Source organism: Lepeophtheirus salmonis, chromosome 7, assembly GCF_016086655.4.
Source record: "Lepeophtheirus salmonis chromosome 7, UVic_Lsal_1.4, whole genome shotgun sequence".
Lineage (NCBI taxonomy): Eukaryota > Metazoa > Arthropoda > Copepoda > Siphonostomatoida > Caligidae > Lepeophtheirus > Lepeophtheirus salmonis.
The window spans coordinates 17166507-17186848 of record NC_052137.2 but is presented as its reverse complement, the minus strand read 5'-3'; the positions used below and the strand labels follow the sequence as shown (position 1 = coordinate 17186848).

General features: G+C 30.4%; 1 protein-coding gene across 6 annotated transcripts in view; it reads left to right on the top strand.

The window, feature by feature from the left end:
• The window catches only part of SPR (Sex peptide receptor), a 261194-nt gene that overhangs the window by 214018 nt on the left and 26834 nt on the right, over positions 1–20342 (top strand). For all 6 annotated transcript variants that reach the window (XM_071889929.1, XM_071889931.1, XM_040717068.2 and 3 more), the window contains one exon: positions 3472–3679. In XM_071889929.1, coding sequence (XP_071746030.1) covers positions 3472–3679 — 208 coding nt within the window. The remainder of the gene's footprint in view (positions 1–3471; positions 3680–20342) is intronic.

The following is a 20342-nucleotide window of genomic DNA, read 5'->3' as shown; positions in this document are numbered from 1 at the left end:
GTAGAAATGTTTGTAATGAGAAACCTACCACTAAAAATAGAAAAGGAAAACAGCTGTTGTGTGTGCTCTTTTTTATTTTTGTTTATTCTTTAATAGGTAGTAGTGGTGTTAACAGGTACAGGCAGCTGATTTAAATATAGTTCTTAATTCCGTAGTATCATATCTCCTGTTCCCCTCTTCTCCACGCTCAGACCCAAATCAAATTTTGTTATGATTAATTAGTCTAATTTTGAGGCTATGTCTGTCGACTGTGTATCAACAAATAAAATTTGATTAATATTTGAGTTAACGTTTCACTCAAGTTGATAAATTACGTCAAAAAAGGATGTTCACTAAGGTTTCAGGATTTTTATTTTCCTTGATAATTGTTCTTTTGTTAATTCACATCATTAATTTTTTATCGAAATGTTACAAAGCGTTTCATTCAAAAAGCTAATACAAAATGAAAATTAGTTCAAAGTATCCCCCCTCCTATTTATTAAGTCTATACTGACCTCATTGTTCATACATATATGTATACCTGTTAATCAAAAAAAATACTGTCCTACTTACTTTGTTAATATACATCAACCTATTAAACTTGCTCAGAAAAATATTATTTTCTTTTGCCAAAAGATTCATACCCTAAGGATAAAATATTTGAAAAAATAAACATTTATTAGTAGCTTTTCAGTAACAAAATATCGTTAGCTATAGAGCTATATGCTACAATACAGCAAGCTGTGATGTTTCTTTCTAAATATTACGACAGTATGATAAACGTATCTGTTGATATGAGTACTATAATTGATATTAATGCAAAAATTGACAAATGCCTTAGGAGCCGCGGTTTTTATTGTTCATTGATCCTGATAAAAATGTTTATTTGGTAACACCGACCATATAAAATACGGAGACGTCCTGACGCAAAAATTATTTTCAAAGATGAGTGTATAAATATTATATTGTCAATGAGTTGCGAGAATAATGAAAAAATAAAGTGATCAGCTGGTTTAGAACATGCCTCACCAACTGTAATTGATTATACTAATGATATAAAAATTTGATTTAAAGTTCAAATACCACACAATTAAATTGACTGAATTTTATATTATATCAATCATATTAATAAAATGTTGAACAGTTTTTCAGTTGTTTAATATTGTATTAGGGTTTTCATTTTTTTATTGAAGTAAAATCTTATTTTGCGTTTTTCTCTGTTTCATCTAAAAAATTCAAATCTTCTTTTATGTTATCGCCACACATATATATTCAGCCATGAAAATATGTTATTTAACAAATAATTTATGTGTCGTGAACCCTATGATAGTATTATATATTATAATATCAGGAAAAATAGTGTAGGCTCTGGTAACAATGGAATCAGTCCACTACAAAATAATGTAAGTCTATTCATCTTTGAAGATGTTGACTTAGATCTTGCTTTAACACGTATATTGCATTGGTATATCAACTCAAATTGAATCGAGTGCATGAGGGTCATATGGATAAGATTCATAGCCCCTTCCTCTCTAAATGTGTATTTTCTACTCAAGAAGTTTGTAGTGTAATTGTATATATTTTTTGTCCCATTGGCCAGATATAATTTACACTTTCTTCTTTAAGAGAGTTGCTAATAGTGTTGCGTTTCCTTTATCTATGCTCTTTAATCTTTCTTTTCAAAGGGGTTATGGGCCAAATGATTGGAAAATGGACAATGTAATTTTCATCTTTAAGAAGAGAGATCTTTTTGATTACAGAACTATATTCCTTAATAGTCATGTCGGTAAAATAATGGAGTAGATCTTTAACCGGAAGCTACAATCATTCTTTCAAAATAATAAACGTATTTCTAGCAGGCAACACGGATTTTGTCCTAGTAGGTCGTGTGTTTCGAATCTAATTTCACTTTGGCATGTTATCTTCAGTCTTAGTAAATATAATCTTGAATATGTTGTAATATACTTTGATTTTATGAGGGCCTTCGAAAAAGTCCCTCACTGGGAACTTTTCTTTAAATTTTCCAACATCGGTATATAGGGTCAGTTATTACAGTATCGTAGTTCTTGGCTAACAAATAGGATACAATTGATCAATTCCACTGTCTATAAGCCTTGTGACGTTACTTCATCTATTCTGCATGGTAGTTTAGTTGAAACCACGCTTTTTGACATTAACATTAGCAATTTAGTCGATGATTTTTCGGGAGATATATTTTTAATCGCAGATGATACAAACTCATCTGCTCTGATTTAAACTCCATTGTTGATATTTATAGCAAATTTCTTAACTGGAGTGATACTTGGAAAATATCTATAAGTATGAAAATAAATTTTTCCTTCTTCCTTTCTCCAAAAAAGAGTTCATCCCCTGAAGTTTTAAGGTAATAGATGACTTATGAAATTATATCTCTAGATATCTTAGATTTAAGCTTACATTAAAAGGAAGGCCAATCGAAACCAGGGAGTTATTAAAAGAAGTTTCAAAACTCGCAACCCTTCGTTGATGGTAGAACTTTGTTACCTTTATGTTCACCCGATCTGAATTTACGGATCTTTAATTTTTTTTTTTTTGAGACACATTTTTATTTAGATTATTGAAATTTGGTGTATTGTTTTTGTTTATTTTTTCTTTGCACTCCTACATTATTTAAAAAAATCTATATATCTAATTTTATATTATTAAATATAAGTCGACTTTTGTAGGTTTTGATTACCGCTTGTTACAAAATAATTAAATAAAAAAAACTTATATACTATGTCCTAATTTATTGTTTTGAATGCTGACCTCAAAAAAACTAAACTGTATAGTAATCGAGTTTTGACTTGTTTAAATTTATCAATAATCCATAATATTTAAATAATTATTTAAAGGGGAAAAAAGTAATAATAAACGATAATAACTAATACCGGTTCATTATTGAAAGCACAATGCACGTTTAAAAAAAAAGAGTGTGATTCTTATGGAAGAAAAAATTGAGAGACCTTGGTAATAAACTTGGTCTAAATGAACAGTATTTGTGATTTAAACCTGATTTAGTTATCAGGAAAGTGAACTTTGTGTCGTACTCATTTTAAGAAGTACGTAAATCATTGTAGTTGCATTCGTTCATTTAAGTGTCAACTAAACTTGGTATGGACGGAAATTAAATGAAATGTAAGGTGGCCATATACAGCCGAAAAAACCTTTTTTTTTATCTTTAATTTATCGTATTTGTTCAAATCGAATCAATTCAACCCCCAAACAATTAATTTGTAATGTTCTTGCTATAAAACAAACAATTTTATATGTTCTTTCATCAAGGGAAATTCCGGATTTATCTTTTCGATCTATAATATATAATTTATCCCAGACTTTTTCTGAAGATGGTTAATTTGTATACACTTTTCCTTATTATTTAATATAGTCTTCAAAGAAAAATAAATATCTCCATATATCTATATTCTTGAATTTATTATAATTTATCCCTTATAATCATTATAACATTTCTAGGTTTCGTGTGCTTTTTGTTCATCTCATCCCTTGTGTGAGTCTCGTCATTTTAAACATTCTACTTTTTCGCACCATGAAGGAAGCTGAGAAGAAGCGAGAGAGGCTACTTCACTGCAAGCAAAAGGCAGCATCAAAGGGAGAATCCAAGGAATCAAAGAAGTTACGGGACTCTAATTGTACTACACTCATGTTAATTGTGGTCATTACGGTAAGAATACAGTAAATATAAATATATTGAAGTAGTATTTCCATCTAATACATGGAAAAGGAAAATGAGTTGCTGACACCAGGGGTGTTAAAAGTTTCCATTTTTGGGGGTTGGGGGAGCTACCCCTTTAAAATTATCATCACGGTTATGTAATTATTTATAAAAATAGGTTGATTATATATATAAATTACAGGAGGTTGCAGGACTGAATGGAAGGGAATATAAACAAAGAATTTATTTCGGTCAAAAACGGCTCTTAATGACAACCTCGTATGCCCAAAAAAATTATAGGAACATACTCTTTTATTTTATACGTCTACTTGCCAAATTTCAGATGGATATGTTCGACACATTTTGGATTCCATATGTTGTAACAGTAAAAGTGGACTTAAACATATATTTGATATGATAAAAATTTTGGGAGAGCTTCCGAAAAATGTAGGAAGCTCAAGCTCCCCACTCCCTAAAAAAAAGGACTAGAGACGCCACTGGCTTTCGATTTATTTGGCTTAGTATCAAATACAGGGTGAGGCTTTAAATTTTCCTTTTTCCAAAAGGCGATAAAAACAATTTTTTATAGATCAAAAAAGTTTTGATTTGTTTTATAATGATAGTATACATTTAAAATTTTGTTTACACTGTTTTAAAAATAATAACTGGTAAGTGACGTCCCCTTTTGTCCATATACAGAATAAACCGAACTTCGGTATTAAATATATTTTTGTTTCTCTTTAAATAACTTTTCATTACAGTGTTCTAGAGGGATTTTATTTATACAAAAAAAATGTAAAGTTTAGTTTGCAACATATCTTATTTTTATTTGAAGATGGTTTGTAGATTTAGAAAACAAGTTGGTAGCGATTCCACAAGGATCTTAAAAATATAGGGGTTTCTGTAATAAATCCCATTTTAATTACCAGATTTGAACAAAATGCACCAATTTAAAATTATTACATGACATGAAATTTTATGGCATCATCTTTAGTTCTCTCGATTTATTAAGCGTGGAGTTATTTTTGTTGAAATAATTTCGTAAATATTTAATGTTTTGTGGAGTCGCCAAATATTTATTCTTTGATAAATTAATTATCTACAACTATGAATGATATATAGATATGTGGTTGGTTTTTTTTTGTTTCTTTTTTTTTTTTGTATCTTTTTGTTTAAAGTAAATATATCTTTAATACCTCTCACTAAAAATTTATTTAAAAGGAACAGAAAAATTTAAAAAATCACCCGGTGTTGTATTACCAAAGTTATGAAACAGAAATACAATTTTTGTAATTTTTAATTTATTGTCTTTTGGAAAAAGGAGTTTAGTATACTGGACACTACATTATGATAATTTTATACAATGCTCATACTGAAAAATGTAATTTGATTATATTTAGTAAATTCGTATACATAAAATTAAATCCACTCTCTCGGTTATGAATCATTGAACAATCATTAATAATGATCGGGAGTATATTTTTTGGAAAAATTTATTGCCTGTACACTGAAGAACTATAAGAAAGCCAAAAGCTATTTACACCCACCCCTTAAATAACAAGCCTTAATAATATTTAAATCTAATTGTATTTGTTGTATTGGGACTATTTTATCTCAGATCCTGAATAATTCCTATACTAAATATTTTTTTGTGCAATGTATGTCTTTGAAACCAAGAAATGAATAATAATATTACTGGGACTGTTCATAATTAACATATATTTTTAAACAACGTTTTAAGATCTATTATATTCTTGCGAATTTTTAGCTTTGGGGTATCTCAGTAGCAATTTTTTGCAAGAAATTCATTTTCACATATCCACACATCTCCAGTGAAGAACACAAATCCTAAAGTCAGAATTTTAATCTCAAGGACTGCATCCTCTTTTCTTTTTTCTCCACTTTTATTCTCTTCTTTTTTTTCTTGCTATGGTACGGAAATATATAGACTTTTCTCAGAATTTCAATTCAAAAACCCTCGAAATATTGTGGTTGCCTTATCTCTTATTGACAAAGATATATAGCATTTTTAAAGAGATAAGTTAAAACAAAAACTGTCAGCTATCAAATAAAATATTGTAAAACTTTTTGAATATATTTTCCTTGACACTATGAGCTTTTGAATAAAAATCATCCATTTTTAACTTGCAACAAAGATAACTAGAGTTCAAAACTTGATACAGTTATTTTAAAGTTGTTTTACAATCTTTTATCAAAAGGCTTTTAAATATGTTTATTTAATTTATATTTTTCATAAGTACTAAGCCCTTAGAAACGTTATGAATCCTACAAAATGGCAAAAATAACAAAAAACATGGCCTTTTTCTGAAGCTTATAAGGTTTATAGAGACAAAATATGTTATTGTTTGTAATTAAAATGTTCAACTCACCTTAGATCAGTTTTTTTACAAAAAATGGGGGATTTTGCAGGATAGTGTTAATGTTTTAATTTGAATTTGCCCTTGGGTAGATATCAATTTGTGGATATGAATTCGATCAAACTCATTTGACACTAGAATTAAACTAGTGCATACTTTTTCACAATTGCTTTCTTGGCTTCTTTCTATGTATGTTGAAACAATATCGAAATATCGTATTGATCAATAAACAAAGATGTTACACCTCAGTTTATGGCATTACCTTCATTAATTTTTCTTCATGTATACACAGGGTTTCAAATATACATTTTAACAAGAAACCAATTTTCTAGAAAAATATGTATTTTGATCCAATTTTATTAGGAAGTAAAATATGTCTTATAGAAAAATAATACAACAATTTTTGAAACAGAGATGATTTTGACGTAATCGGAGATTTTCTTACATAGACTTTTTATGATATTAAGAAGTTACTTATTTTTGGCTTTCGACAAAAGAACATAAACACATACAGAGTTGAAAACCATAACACACAGTTTAATTTAATTAGAGTTTTATCCCTTGGGCGTTATTTACAATGTTTAATTACGTAATCAAAACAGTTGAAACGAAAATAAACAAGTTTTGTCTTTCTCCCATGTTTCTAAGTGTAAAAAATGTCGTTGCAACGACAAAAAAAGGCCACGCGTATGCAATCTTTTCTGCACTGGTGTCAGTGCCGAGAAGGCTACAGAGACGGTTGACACATCCAGCCTGAAGTCCATTAAGAATGGGAATGATATATACACCCCATTACCGCCAAAAAAAGACCAAAAATAACTTCTTGCCTCCCTCCATGTGCCCCTCTCCAACCCTGACCTTAACCTTTCTGGACAGGTCGGTCTTTGGTTTGTCTTGGAGAAGAATATCTGCTGCTCCTCTCATCCAAATTTGGATTCGCTCTGAGCTGCCATCATGACAGTTTGAATCGTCACAGATACGGACTTCATCATCAAGAGCTGCCAAGCAGTTCCCTGGCATGTTGATACTTTTATTACAATATGTAATTGGACATTTTGTATAAAAATATAGCTAAATAGTGTATTTTAACATATCACAAATTGGTTTTGAGTTGTTCTTTCTTAATTCCATAAAAATCACATTTGTCGTAATGTAGTCATACTACTGCAAGTTTTGGGTCCTCACTCTCCACATTATCTCCGTTGATAAGATAAATTAGACTTGACTTTATTTTTATTGTCATCTCGATCAAGACATACTTATCATGTAGGAGGATGGCTATTATGAAATGGTTACAAGACTTATCTGCACCGGTGGATCTGTAAAATAAATCACTGAGGATATGGGACTGCCAAAGATCACTGTCTACATAAAACAAAAGCTTTTAAAGTTGGGAAAGTACTCGGACTGGCAGATCACGCAAAGTTGAAATTCTGACAACATATTTTTCCTTGAAAAAAATGTAAGGATCCCACAATCTTCTGATCTGAATCTCCAAGACTACATGTTGTGGTGGTGAATCAAGAAGAAAGTGGATGCTGCTAGTCACCATCATCAAAAGCAAGTGTTAATGAACAATTAACACCAATGGAAGATTATTACATCATCAGTGTGTTCTAGACCTTCCTTAAAAATTTGGAAGGAGTGCATTAATTTTCTAATTGTTTCATTTTCATATGTAGAATATATCGTTTTTTCCATAATATATCAAAAAATTAAGCCTTAAAATGTTATTACATGTTTCATAAATGGCTACAAATTTTTGATTATTTATGTAACTAACTACCTGTATATAACATGGGCTATTTTCATATTTCAAAAAATATAATGAATAAATTTAACACCTCTTAACACTCGACATTCATCATAATTTAAGTACTTTTTACATAACGTACCGCCTGACAAAATACATCACCATTATTTATTACTTCTAAAATTTAAAAATTGTCATTTTATTTTTAAAAACATATTTTCGCTGACTTTTTTAAAAGTCAGACAATTTATATGACAAAATTTATTTTATTTATTTATATCGTTTTCTACATTCATTTTTATTTTTTCGTCAAAAATGTTTGTCCAGGGAGTTGTATCCCCTCTCCCCATCCCCAAATTATGCCTCTATGTGCCACTAAAGGAACCACAGATAGATAGCTATTGTATTGAAGGACGGTGAAAAATTATGAATTTATGATCAGCAAGCTGCCCTTTCCATGCATCATTTGTATGTTTTAAAAAATATATCTGTCCTATTTTCAGACTTTTTATAAGCTATTTTGAAAACTTATATAAAAAAATAAAACTTAAAATTTGGGATGGAGTCTGATTCCATTACCGCCAACAAATATTTATAAAATGTCTTTGAGTGAAAAATTTTAAATTTAGCCTATATAAATGTCAAAAAGAAAAAAAAATATCCCAATTTTTAAGTATTTTTGCTTACAAAAAATTATCCGTTAAAAAGATCAAAATAGGTAAGGACTTAACGGTTGTTAAAATTAGCCACTACTCAACAGTTTTTTACTAGTCCGGAATACCATAATTATTGGATAATTTCTATTTAGTACAGAAATAGTATAAATTTACTTTTATTTGTAAATAATTTTTGTCATTTAAAAATATAATTTACTCACAAATTACCCATTGTATTTATTTTCAATCTTTTTTTTCACGTATGAAACGTTGACAGAGGCCAAAACTTATGATTTGAACACAAAATAGTCTTTGTAAATGTTGTATTACGTAGTTAAAAGGGCTAGATAGAGGGAAACTCTAATATGAAATTTTTTTTTTTAAATAATTTTAAATATTAAACTTTTTTGAAAAATATTTCCAACATTTGCTTTTCTTGTATGAAGCAAAAACTCCTTAATTTGCGGAGGGGAGAGGTGCTATAGCCCCATACACCCCCTGCAGACGTCCTTGGCTATCAATTTATAGGAATTACAATTGATAAAATAAATCGGCTTTCTTGATTTAATGCAAATAATATTTACATTCCAAGGCAAATTTCCCCAGGAGGAGTAACCCTACGGTAAACTTTCCAAAGGCAAATTTTGCAAAAGCGAGCCTTCCTAGATTCCCCTAAAAATACAATATCTGCAGCACCTGCATGTGTTTAAAACCTTTTTGTTCGAGTTTAGTTTAAATTTTGTTTCTTCTCAGTTTTCGAACATTTTTTATTTTAAAATATTCTATCCCAATATTTATAAATTTATAGAACTCAAGTTACAAATTCACATGGTCGTTTTTTATATCTCGACAAATATATATTAAATATACATATATATATTTATATATTTTTTTGCATAACTTAAAAAAGTAATAAATAGTTAAATACCAGTAGTAAATAATAATAAATCAGAATTGCAAATTGCAAAATAACTGATTCTCCGATTTCAGATTCGGATGCCGATTAATCGTCCCATCACTATATTTTACATAATAAAGTACCCAATTCAATTTAATTCCTTTTCTGTATTTGTGAATAATAAAGACAAAAAGTCTAAAATCAGACATTTTCCATTTTTGAAAAAAAAAAAATAATAATAATATTGAGTAGGAAAAAAATCCATATTAACTACGGAAAATATTATCATAAGCTACTGAGATATATCACAGATACTCTTTGAAAATTTTTAAATATGATAGTATTTTATATTTTCAAAGTAAAAGGATTTATTTAATCTGTTATTGATTTATGTGCATAGAAAATTGCCGCGTTCACATGATTACAAAAGTGTAAATGAGTAAAAACTGCAAATTAAAAGAATGTTATATTTTTTTTTCATAACTAAGTATAAATATTTTGTAGATATATGTATATGGTGTGTTAATTCAATTATAAGCCAAAATGACTTGTCACAATATTGAGTACGGGTTATATTTGTATTCTTCAACAAATTTTGGTCAATTTCTATGAACAAATTAATCGTATTAACTCGTTGGAAACGGTACAAATTGAACTTCAATTAGACAAAATTCATTGCCACAATAAAAGAACGAGAAATTGATAGATTTTATTTGAATGGGGCCATATCGAGGCCAATAAAATTATCTTACATTTTATAAAGGTTCTAAACTAGTGTTAAAACTATTTTATATCGTAACTCATCCCACAAATTTGAATAATAAGCCAATAAATTTCTCAAATATGTATATAAAATGCTTAACTGTATGTTTAGGGTGGTGCAGATAAATTGGGAAAAATTTTAAAGGCTGATAATGAACGTACTGTATATAAATTGTTTATTATTTCAAAGCTACACTTAATGATATTCAATTATATATAATGAGTTCCGTCTTGCTTGATAACCTCGGCCACACAGTGACAGAAGCTTTGGCAGGCCTTAGCAATCTCGTGCAGATCTATCTTTTCCATAGTATATCTAATATATTTTTTCAGAGCCTCCACAAACAAATGATACCTTGCACAGACTTCATGCTTGGCCCTCCCCCAGAGTTTGAAATCGCATGGGTTCAGGTCTAGGGTGTTTGCAGGCCAAAAATCTTGGCTCTAAAAGTGATAACATTTTTGTGGCCAAGACTTCCTGTACTTTTTTAGCTTTTGGGGCCGGTGCACTGTATTTTGGAAGGTGTAATTTATTCCTTTGGGACCTCCATCCATGCAGGAATGTAAATTAAAAGTACAAAACCAGAACTCCTGAAGGTTGTTTTTTGGACAATGGAAAAGCGGCCTCCTGGCTATCCGGATCGGAGCCCCTTGAATTATTGTAATGTCTAGGTGTCTTGGAGAGAAAGTCCAATAAACCTGCAAATAACACGGTTGACTCCTTACAGGCTTTCATACTCGAGGCAGTGAAGGAGTTCCTCATCAATATCTTTGCTAGGTTCAGTGCCAGATTAGAGATTGAAGGTGGTTGGTTTGAGTGATTCAATTCACTATGGTCATGTAAGAGATAACGATTCGTGAATGGCTGAATTAATTTTGGGAAAATAATTGTATTATAAATAATTCTGAAATTTTCCAGATTTAATATCTTGAACATAGACATTGAATAGTAATTTGAATGAATATAAGCATGGTGAAATTTTTTAAATTGAATTTACATAATTATACATAGACTTTAGACTTATGTACTTATAAGTAAAAAGAGTACTTAGATAACTTACATTTTGTTCTTGCATTATCTCTTATATTTTCGTATGTTATATGGAACAAGCTTTTCATATTAAATCTAAGTATATACAAGTATCAAAGTATACATTATAATATACTTAGGTTATTTACCAACATTTCTGCTTATAAATACTTTTACATTAACAAGTATTTCTTTGTTCATTCTGAAGATCATATTGAATAAACATTTGTAAGTAGGCATATTTAAGTGTATTATTATGTACTTACAGTTCCTTTATTAGATCGCACAAACGTGCATATGTAGAACACTTGAAAAATGGACTATAGAATTATAATTTAGTAACTGCTTATAAAGAGCTAATTCTATTTCAACTAATCAACGTTCAAAAAACTGATTAGAAGGGAATAGAGCAGAAAAATCGATAGTGGACAATAAAATACATAGAGTGTAAATGTTTGTATTTCTAAGATCATGCAGGGATTGACAGCCGCACTATCCCACAAGCACGTGGCTAATACAAAAACAGTCGGGCTAGTATCGTATCTAACTCTTTAGGCTAAGTAATGTCGTTCCATATGTATCGCATATATACAGGATTTTTTTTATTCAAATAATTAATATTACCTTATTACTAGTGTCGTGCCAGTCCTTATTTAAGACTGGAGGCTTTAGTTCAGTCTTGGTCCAGTTCTGCATATCAGTCCTAAAACCAATAGAGTATGTTCCTTGATGACATCCCTCAACATTATTTATTTTCTTTTTTTTAATCAGTTCTTGTACTAACAGTCTGAAGGGCCGATAGTCTTAAGGACCAGTTCTAAGAACCAGTCCTAAGAATGGATTCGGCTGAACCGAATAAATTATGACTAAGAAAACACCCGTGTTAACTTCTATTTTGTCGAACATACTAAATTATATAATCTCTGTAATGATTGTGCTACACAGAAAATATGTTACTTTCTGTTTGTACTCCCAAAACTTGCACTCTTTTAACATAAAAGTACAGCTATACTTGTTTTGTATCATTCAACAAATGATACAATATTTGAGGTATTCTCGACAACTTAATTTTTACAGGGTTAGTACAAAAAATGACTACATTGCTAACTAGTAACTAATTTAAAAGACCATGTAGCTTTTACTACATAGAGTGGTTCGAAAATCCAAATTTTAGAAATCGATGAGGTAGGGATATTAAGAATATTAATCATAAGATTATACCTAGGGTTGTATTAGTCCTTATTTATTCGGTCTGGTGCATTTTTAGAACAAGTCCCTATGACCGTCGGTTCTTTGGGGAGTCCTTGAAATTTTTCTTACAGATGTCGATGGTTTATTAAGCCAACTTTGATAAATGAAATTTTTATTAAGAGGATTGTCCATATCTTACTCAAAATATCCCTGTTTGGATTTTAATTCAATAATAATCCGACATATTACTTTTTCTAAATTTGTAATTATAGCTTATTTTATTATACAGGCTCGTCTGTCTAAAATGCATCACTTTTCGAAAACTAAAAAATGTTATATTCAAAAATATCATCCAATTCGGAAAAGTTAATTCATAAATACAATCAAGGAACTTTGCACAGCAGCTGTTTACAAAGCTCGGCTCAAGTATTCGGGGGTTGGGGAAGGGGGGAGAGTCTTGCTTTTCAATCTTGTTCAGTAGGATTGTTACAACAGGTCACACACTTTACTCGATCGAAAGGCTTCAAATCCGGAAGAAGCGTTATTTTGTAGGCATTAAGGTTTAAGAATGGTTTATAAGTGGACATGGTGGTCTGGCTGCTATTATGGTGGTTTTCAACTCGCAAATAGCTCCAAAATTGTAGATCTGCGTAGTTCTATGATTTTGCTTATGACGCTTTTATTTCTCAGGTGACTTAGATTATTTTTTGTTCACAGTTTCTTTAGACAATTATTTACAATAAGTTGTATCGGTCAAACATCGAAATATAATAAATAGGACTAAGTTGCACCATTTAAAAAGTGTTGAATGTAGACTGATGGTCTGTAAACGAGAGAATTTTATCTTCTTTTAGAACCGACAAGTGGATGGAATGGCCTTAGATCTAAGATAACGACCAACAAAACACTAGTTGTAGGAGTAATACATAAAATTGCTCCCATCCCACAATCTTCTCGCTGTTATCAGTCTTCGTAAAACGCCATCTACAATGCATTATTTTAACTAATACTATAATTAGGGATGTGAAAAATTGTCGAAATCCTCTCTAAGAATACTTTTTTTAAGTATAAGTTGATATCCTGCAAGATATAAGTTTTGTTAATTATTATTCTGAACATGTTTTAAGATGTAAAAATGCATCATAAATACAGTAAAGATATACTCACATTCCTCTAGGTGCTTATCATCTATTGGTGTTGTCAATGAGCTCAAAGGAATAATGTACCCAAACTTATGTTCAATTGAATTTCTATAGTAATTTACGTACATTGAACATTAACTTTTGATAAATACTTAATGAATGGCTTTAATGATAAGAGTATTCGTACTACAACGAAGCATACATCAATATTTGCGAATAATGAATTAAGAGATTTTTTTTTAAATGAATGGATACATATAACTGATTTGCATAAATAATTTTACATATTTAATATATATTATTATATTAGTTAGTTTATAAATTAATCTAAATTTCAAAACAAGTATTATTTAGTAGTTTAAAAATTCAGTTTCATATCCTTTTTTAAGGAATTAAGGATACATTTTTACCAATGACTTCAGAATTTTACGTAACCCTTCCTTTATTTTTTCAATTTCTACCAGTTTCAATAGAACGAGTGAAAATTTTGCTTTCTCCATTCTTACCTCAAACTTTTCTATCATCGGAACATTTTTGTATATAATTTGCAAAAACCTCTGTTAAATTTTGAATGGTTGTTAAACTTGCTCCTATGATTAAAAAAACATTTTATTTCTGGACCAAACCAGTAAAATATTTGTTTTTTGGAATTACATTTTAAAAGATTTCATTTATTCATTTTATTTTTTTCTATTTTTGAAATCATAGCATAATTTTTATCTCCTTCTGAACTATTAATTTTAATGTGAAGATACTTAAAATATTAAATTTAAGTTTTTTAAAGGAATTAAGATTACTGGAGTGTTGTATAAACACTATAGCTCCATTTCTTTAGCATTTTTTGATGGAAACCTTAAGAAAATCAAACACCTTGAAAGTTAAAGGTATTTTTTTTTTTTTTCATAACCAAAAATTTAAACAAAACTATATAAAAAGTTATTAAACTAAATGATAGGTTTTTAATAATGTATTATACTCTCCCATAATTTATTTGACTTACAAAAGATCCTTGAGTACATTGTATAAGTTTGTTCTAACGTCATCTATCTTTCTATCTCGAAATTGGAGACTTCGCTATCAGAAAGTTTAATTTTAATTATCTCAAACTTTTTAAATCAAAGAAGCTATTCCCCTAAGTGACGCGACGCTAGAAATATATTATTGAAGTAGGAGAATAGGGACATTGACTTTTTTGTTATATTTGGATAGTTGGCACTTTGGACGATAATGAAAGTAGATAGAAGGTCTAATTTTGTTTATGAGGTTGTGAGTGTGTATCTTATAGAGTATCCGAGGGAGTCGATCCTTGGATATAAGGCAAGAGGATCTAACATGAATAATTACTGTATAACTGTTTTTAGAATACGTTTTACAGGGAAGGTGTAGTGTGCAAATCCGTCTTTTTCAGTCCCTAAACCAGGATTTGCCCTTGAATATTGATGAACTCTTATAATATCGCAGGGCCTTATAATAATCACAGTTCAATTTCAAATTGAAATTATTTTCCTATTATTTGGATCAATTTAAGTTTAAGTGTAACAATAATATTCTGTAGGTCTTTTACAGAGCACATTGTGATTAAATATGTTGGAATTGTTAGATATGAATATATCATTGAAGCGTTCTTGAATGATTAATATTTTCATATATTGACTGATTATTAAAATTAAAAATGAATTCAAGGTGTAATCTCAAACTGGATAAACTAACAACTTCTACCACTAAAATGCCTATAACATTCAGTTGTCAGAATACACCCTACGTAATTACGAGGGTTATTTGGATCCAAATATAAATTTATTGATATGTCTATATTAGTCAACCAATTAATAAAAATTAAAATAATCCTTTGTTAGTGAATTTATAAGCTTATTTGACGAATTTTAAAATTACTCTATTGTCTAAACAATTAAAATTTCTGAACATCTCGAAAGCCTTAATTCATATATTGCGTAGAACATAGCCACTAGCCAATCTATTTCATTACTTGTGAATAGTCAATATTATCACTGTAATGTGAAACACTGCAGTGAGAGGTTGTTTCTATTGTTGTTCAAAATTTCATTTGTTTTTCATCTTGTTCAAAATTCCAAATATTTTCTTCATACTTGGCACAACTATTGACTACATATAGCTATAAATATCTAGAATATATAGCTATATAGTCTCCAGGCTATTAATAATTTTTATTTAGGCAAAGAAATACATTTTTTGCCTAAAATATCTTCAAAAGATTATGACAAATTTTAAGTGAAAAATTGCCTTTGATATATGAAATAAATTGAATTAACTTTTTTTTTTTGACAGCAATTAAAATGACAAATTATGAAATTAAAAAATATGACAATATTTTAAAAAACAAGGAAATTAAATTTGTCTTTGAGCATCCCCCAGAACGATGTGAAGAAATATAAAATAGAACGAAAGTTAACTTTTTGAAGATTAAAGCATGTATTTTTTTAAAGAAGGAATACAGGGTTTCAATAAGAATACTTAGATATATATATTTCTGGAAAGCTAAATATACAGATATGGAAGGGGGTTATGTAATAGCATTTAAGAAACCCCATTTAATTTTTAAAATAAATATTTTAGACCTCGTTTATATTTATTTTTTAAAATTTTATTAACTTTATGAGTAAGAAATTACTACAAAATTAATAGTTTTAAAAATTATTAAAAACCTTTAAACTTTCTCATGAGAGGTTTTTGTTTTGTATACTATAAAATACCTGCACATTAGAGTTCTCCTATTTAAAATTAGTCTTTTTTTGTTGCTGTTTTTTTGTTTTTTTTTTGTTTAAAGATACATTTTGCTGTAAATGACGAAAGTTAGGATATTTGTATCTGTTTTTGCCTACAATTAGCAGAGGTTTTTTTACTTACACAAATAAATGAAGAAAACTATTTGCGTTGAAACCTTCACATGTTCACCTTCCACTTTTGATGACAATCTTCTCTTTAGCTCTTTTTGTTTTTATAGTACAACTTTAGTAATAAGAAGGCCACAATATTTTATTTATGTACATATATCTTTAAAACAGAGATGTGCCATTTGAAACGATGCACACTGTTGAAGGACACAGTTTCGAAAGACAAAGAGTTGAATGGACAGAGTATCGAAAGGATATATTAATTTAGAAAAAAGTTTAGAATTATATCTTTCAAAATACATTTGGAAGGAAAGAGAAACAATTAGTAGTAGATTGATAACAAATGAGCTGGCATATTCCCGAAAACTCGTGGCATCAGCTATTTAGACATCCCTCCTCCAGCCCAGACCTTAACTATGGATTACTTAACATATGGATAAACTATTCACTTTTAAAATCATGAAACTTAATTATTATAACTATTTATCCTTTGATTCAATAAGTTATATTATTATATCGTCAATTAGTTAAAATAAATATATAATTAGAATAGACAGCTACTATTATTAGTAGACGTAAATATGCCTTCAACTTCTGTGGTTCTTTGTTGCAATAATGGTAAAGCATCTGGTCGAAAGCTTCTTGCATTAAATTTCCAACATCATACATTGAAATTCTGAATAAATACATCACCTATAGCAATTTATTAGATTCCTGGTAAAAAATACAAGACTATTTATTCTAGTAATATCTAATGATAATTTATATACAATTATTATTGTTTTTATAGATCGTAAATCCGTTGATAGCTCTAAAAAAGTTACTTGCTATATTCATTTTAAACATGAAGATTTTCAAAATGGATGGATCAATATAAAACTAAAAGACGTATCTTACGAGGAAAAAAATGATATACCCTCTTTAGGATTAACAACAGAAATAACAAATAAACAAATGACAAGTATGATGTCAATGGCTGAGGAGAGGCGTAACTGGAAAAGGGATCAAATATAATTAATGAAACAAAAGTGTTTGCTAAAAGATGACATATCAAACTTGTCGGAGCTCAAACAAAATTAGTATAAATTGTGTACCTATAAAATAGGACTAGATTGGGAGGAACATTGAGCATGTAGAAAGGTTCATAATAAGATTTTTGTGGAAAAATATCATGCATTCAAAATATTACTAACCTTCCTTATGTCCTTGTTGTTTTTTCCGGCCATTTTTTTTTTTTCCCCATCTTCACAATAAATTTTGTAATGTCATAATAAAAAACTTTGTTATAGAACAAAATGAACAAATAAGAGAAATATTTGTTAAAAACGCAACATTTCAACGAAAAATAATGAAGTTAGAATTGATATATATATAAAAATACATTGAATGATTACTAAAAACTTATAGGATTTTTAAATTAATATAATAATTCTAGAATTTAAAAATAAATTATAATTTTCTAAGTTGATATTTTAAATTTAAATAAGTCTACATCGACTGATCAATGAATATCTTAAAGTAAAAGTTGAACCTGCTGTGACAATAAATTTCGCAAAATCAATTTGAAATGAAAAAAATATTAACCGAACTTCGGTATATCATTGTATTCCTAAGCGATGAGAGTTTCCTCCACATACCCCTCATCATACCCTATGAGATCTTTTGAGGAGTCTGTACAAACCAATAATTATACAGGGCCGTGCAAAATAATTTACCGATGATACAAATATACTTTTTCAGAGGTTTTGTGGCAACAAATCTGATTGTTTCGTATTTTTACTGTTAAAATAAACAAAAATCCTTTCTGTGAGAGCATAACAAATTCCACACGTGATACCATGTCCAATCAGGAAACAAAGAGGATCGAAATTGCATTCCTCCTCCGAGCGGGAGTGCCTCATAACAACATTAAGGAACAGGTTGGGGCCGCGTTGAAGACAATTTACAACGTTTCCAAGCACTTGGAGGCTGGGGATGATCTTAAGCATTCCCCTGGGGCTGGCAGGAAACCCACTGTCTCGACAAGGCAAGTAAAGGCAGTGTTCAAGAGGACTCCCAACAGGTCCATTGCCGAAATGGCCAGAAAGATGGGAACGTCGAGATCAACTGTTTCAAGGGCATTGAAAAGGGCTAGAGGAAAGTTCCTGAGGCGTACTGAACGCCCTCTGCTAACTGAACGTCAGCGAGAAGTCAGTTTTGAGCGTGCCAAGAAAATCTTGAATGATATCAAGAGCTCATCTGGACGCATCATCATTTTTTCAGATGAGAAAACTTTTACGGTCGATCCTGTTTTCAACAGGCAAAATTACCCTTTTGTGAGCTTTGGAGATGTGCAAGATAAGCACCGCTATGTGGCAACGAAAAAGCACCCTGCTTCGGTGATGATGTTGGGTCTCGTGGCCTCCAACGGGAAGGCCATGAAGCCGGTATGGTTCCCCAATGGCTACAAATTAACAGCGGAGGATTATGTGAAGATTCTGGCGTCCAAGGCACGCCCACGCTTCCAAGAAAGCTCAGGAGTGGCTCAAAGACAACATAAACTTATGGCCTAAAGACTACTGGCCCCCTCAGTGCCCAGATCTGAACCCACTAGACTTCCCTATCTAGGCTCACGTGGAGACCAAGGCCTGCAAAAAACGACACAAGAACATAAATGCCTTAAAGGCTGCTGTCAACAAGGCCTGGGCCTCCATGGACGCCGTTTACATCCAGCAAGTCTATGGCGGCTTCAGATGTCGCCTGACCAGTGTCATTGAGTCAAATGTTGGCTACATTGATTAAATTTGATCACAAACTATTTTATTATTCTAAAAATGATGAATAAATTATTTCTCAAGTCATTCGAAATTTCATTATTGTCCACGATATGCTCTGAACAAAATCGGTAAATAATTCTGCACGGGCCGGTACAAAGGTTATGATTCCTTGGTGTGTAAAGAATAAATAAGGCTTTTGCGATTATATTCGAGAGTAATGAAAATTGCACGACCTAAAATGAAAGATTGTAACTTTTATTTATAAAATGGTTTAAACTTTTTTCATAACCTCCTTGAATTTCCTCACATTTGCTCCAGTGCCTCTCCAATATCAGTATTCCTTCCCAGAAGTGAGTATGTGGAGGTTGTGAAAATATTCATGTACAGTCCTCTTAATTTTTTCATTGGATGCGAAATACATTCCAAAAACAAATTTTTGTGGGTGTCAAATTTAGGAGAATATGGGGAAGGGCAGAACAAGTCACCCCCAAACTCTACAGTTTTCCCATTGCTAACGCACTCATATATGCAAGTGCGATGTCGTAGAGAAGTTGATTTTTTTTCTTCTTTATGACAAGCCTTTTTCGTAAATTTTGGCATCCATCTAGCTAAGAAGGTTGGACTAATTTCACATATAATGGTCTGCCTTTTTCAATATAATATCCGGTGTGGTTTTAGTTTTTTGCCATCCTTCGCGTGAATCATCTTCAAGAAATGTGCAACCACGTTGCAAATACAGCTGCCCACTTTTTAAAAGAAGAGTACCCTTAAACTTTTGTCATCTTTGGACAACTATCTAAGGGGTTGATCCATCCAAAACGAATAATTTTATAACTGCATGATATTCAATTATATCCATTTTAGCAAAAAAAAGATATACTTAAATAGTTTGTGAAAACAAACTACTTGAGCAAACTTATTAAAATTGTCAGAAAAAGGTATTAACTTTACACCAAGTGGGGAACAAATTTTTTTGCCAAATGCAACGCCATCTCCATTTCAGGCTGATAACTTATCACCTTAACCTTTATTTTAAAGTAGAGTCAGTGTGTATGCTGAGACAATACAACCCAATCTGCAATTTTTATTGATCATTCGTAATATTCCCTCAGAAATTGAGTGGTAATGTGCACAAAGTGAGCCACTTTTATACAATGCTAGAACAGATGTCTCGAAGTTTCTAAAACGTAATTACCGAGTGTGAATACTCTTTTTCCGTATTGAGGAGGTTTT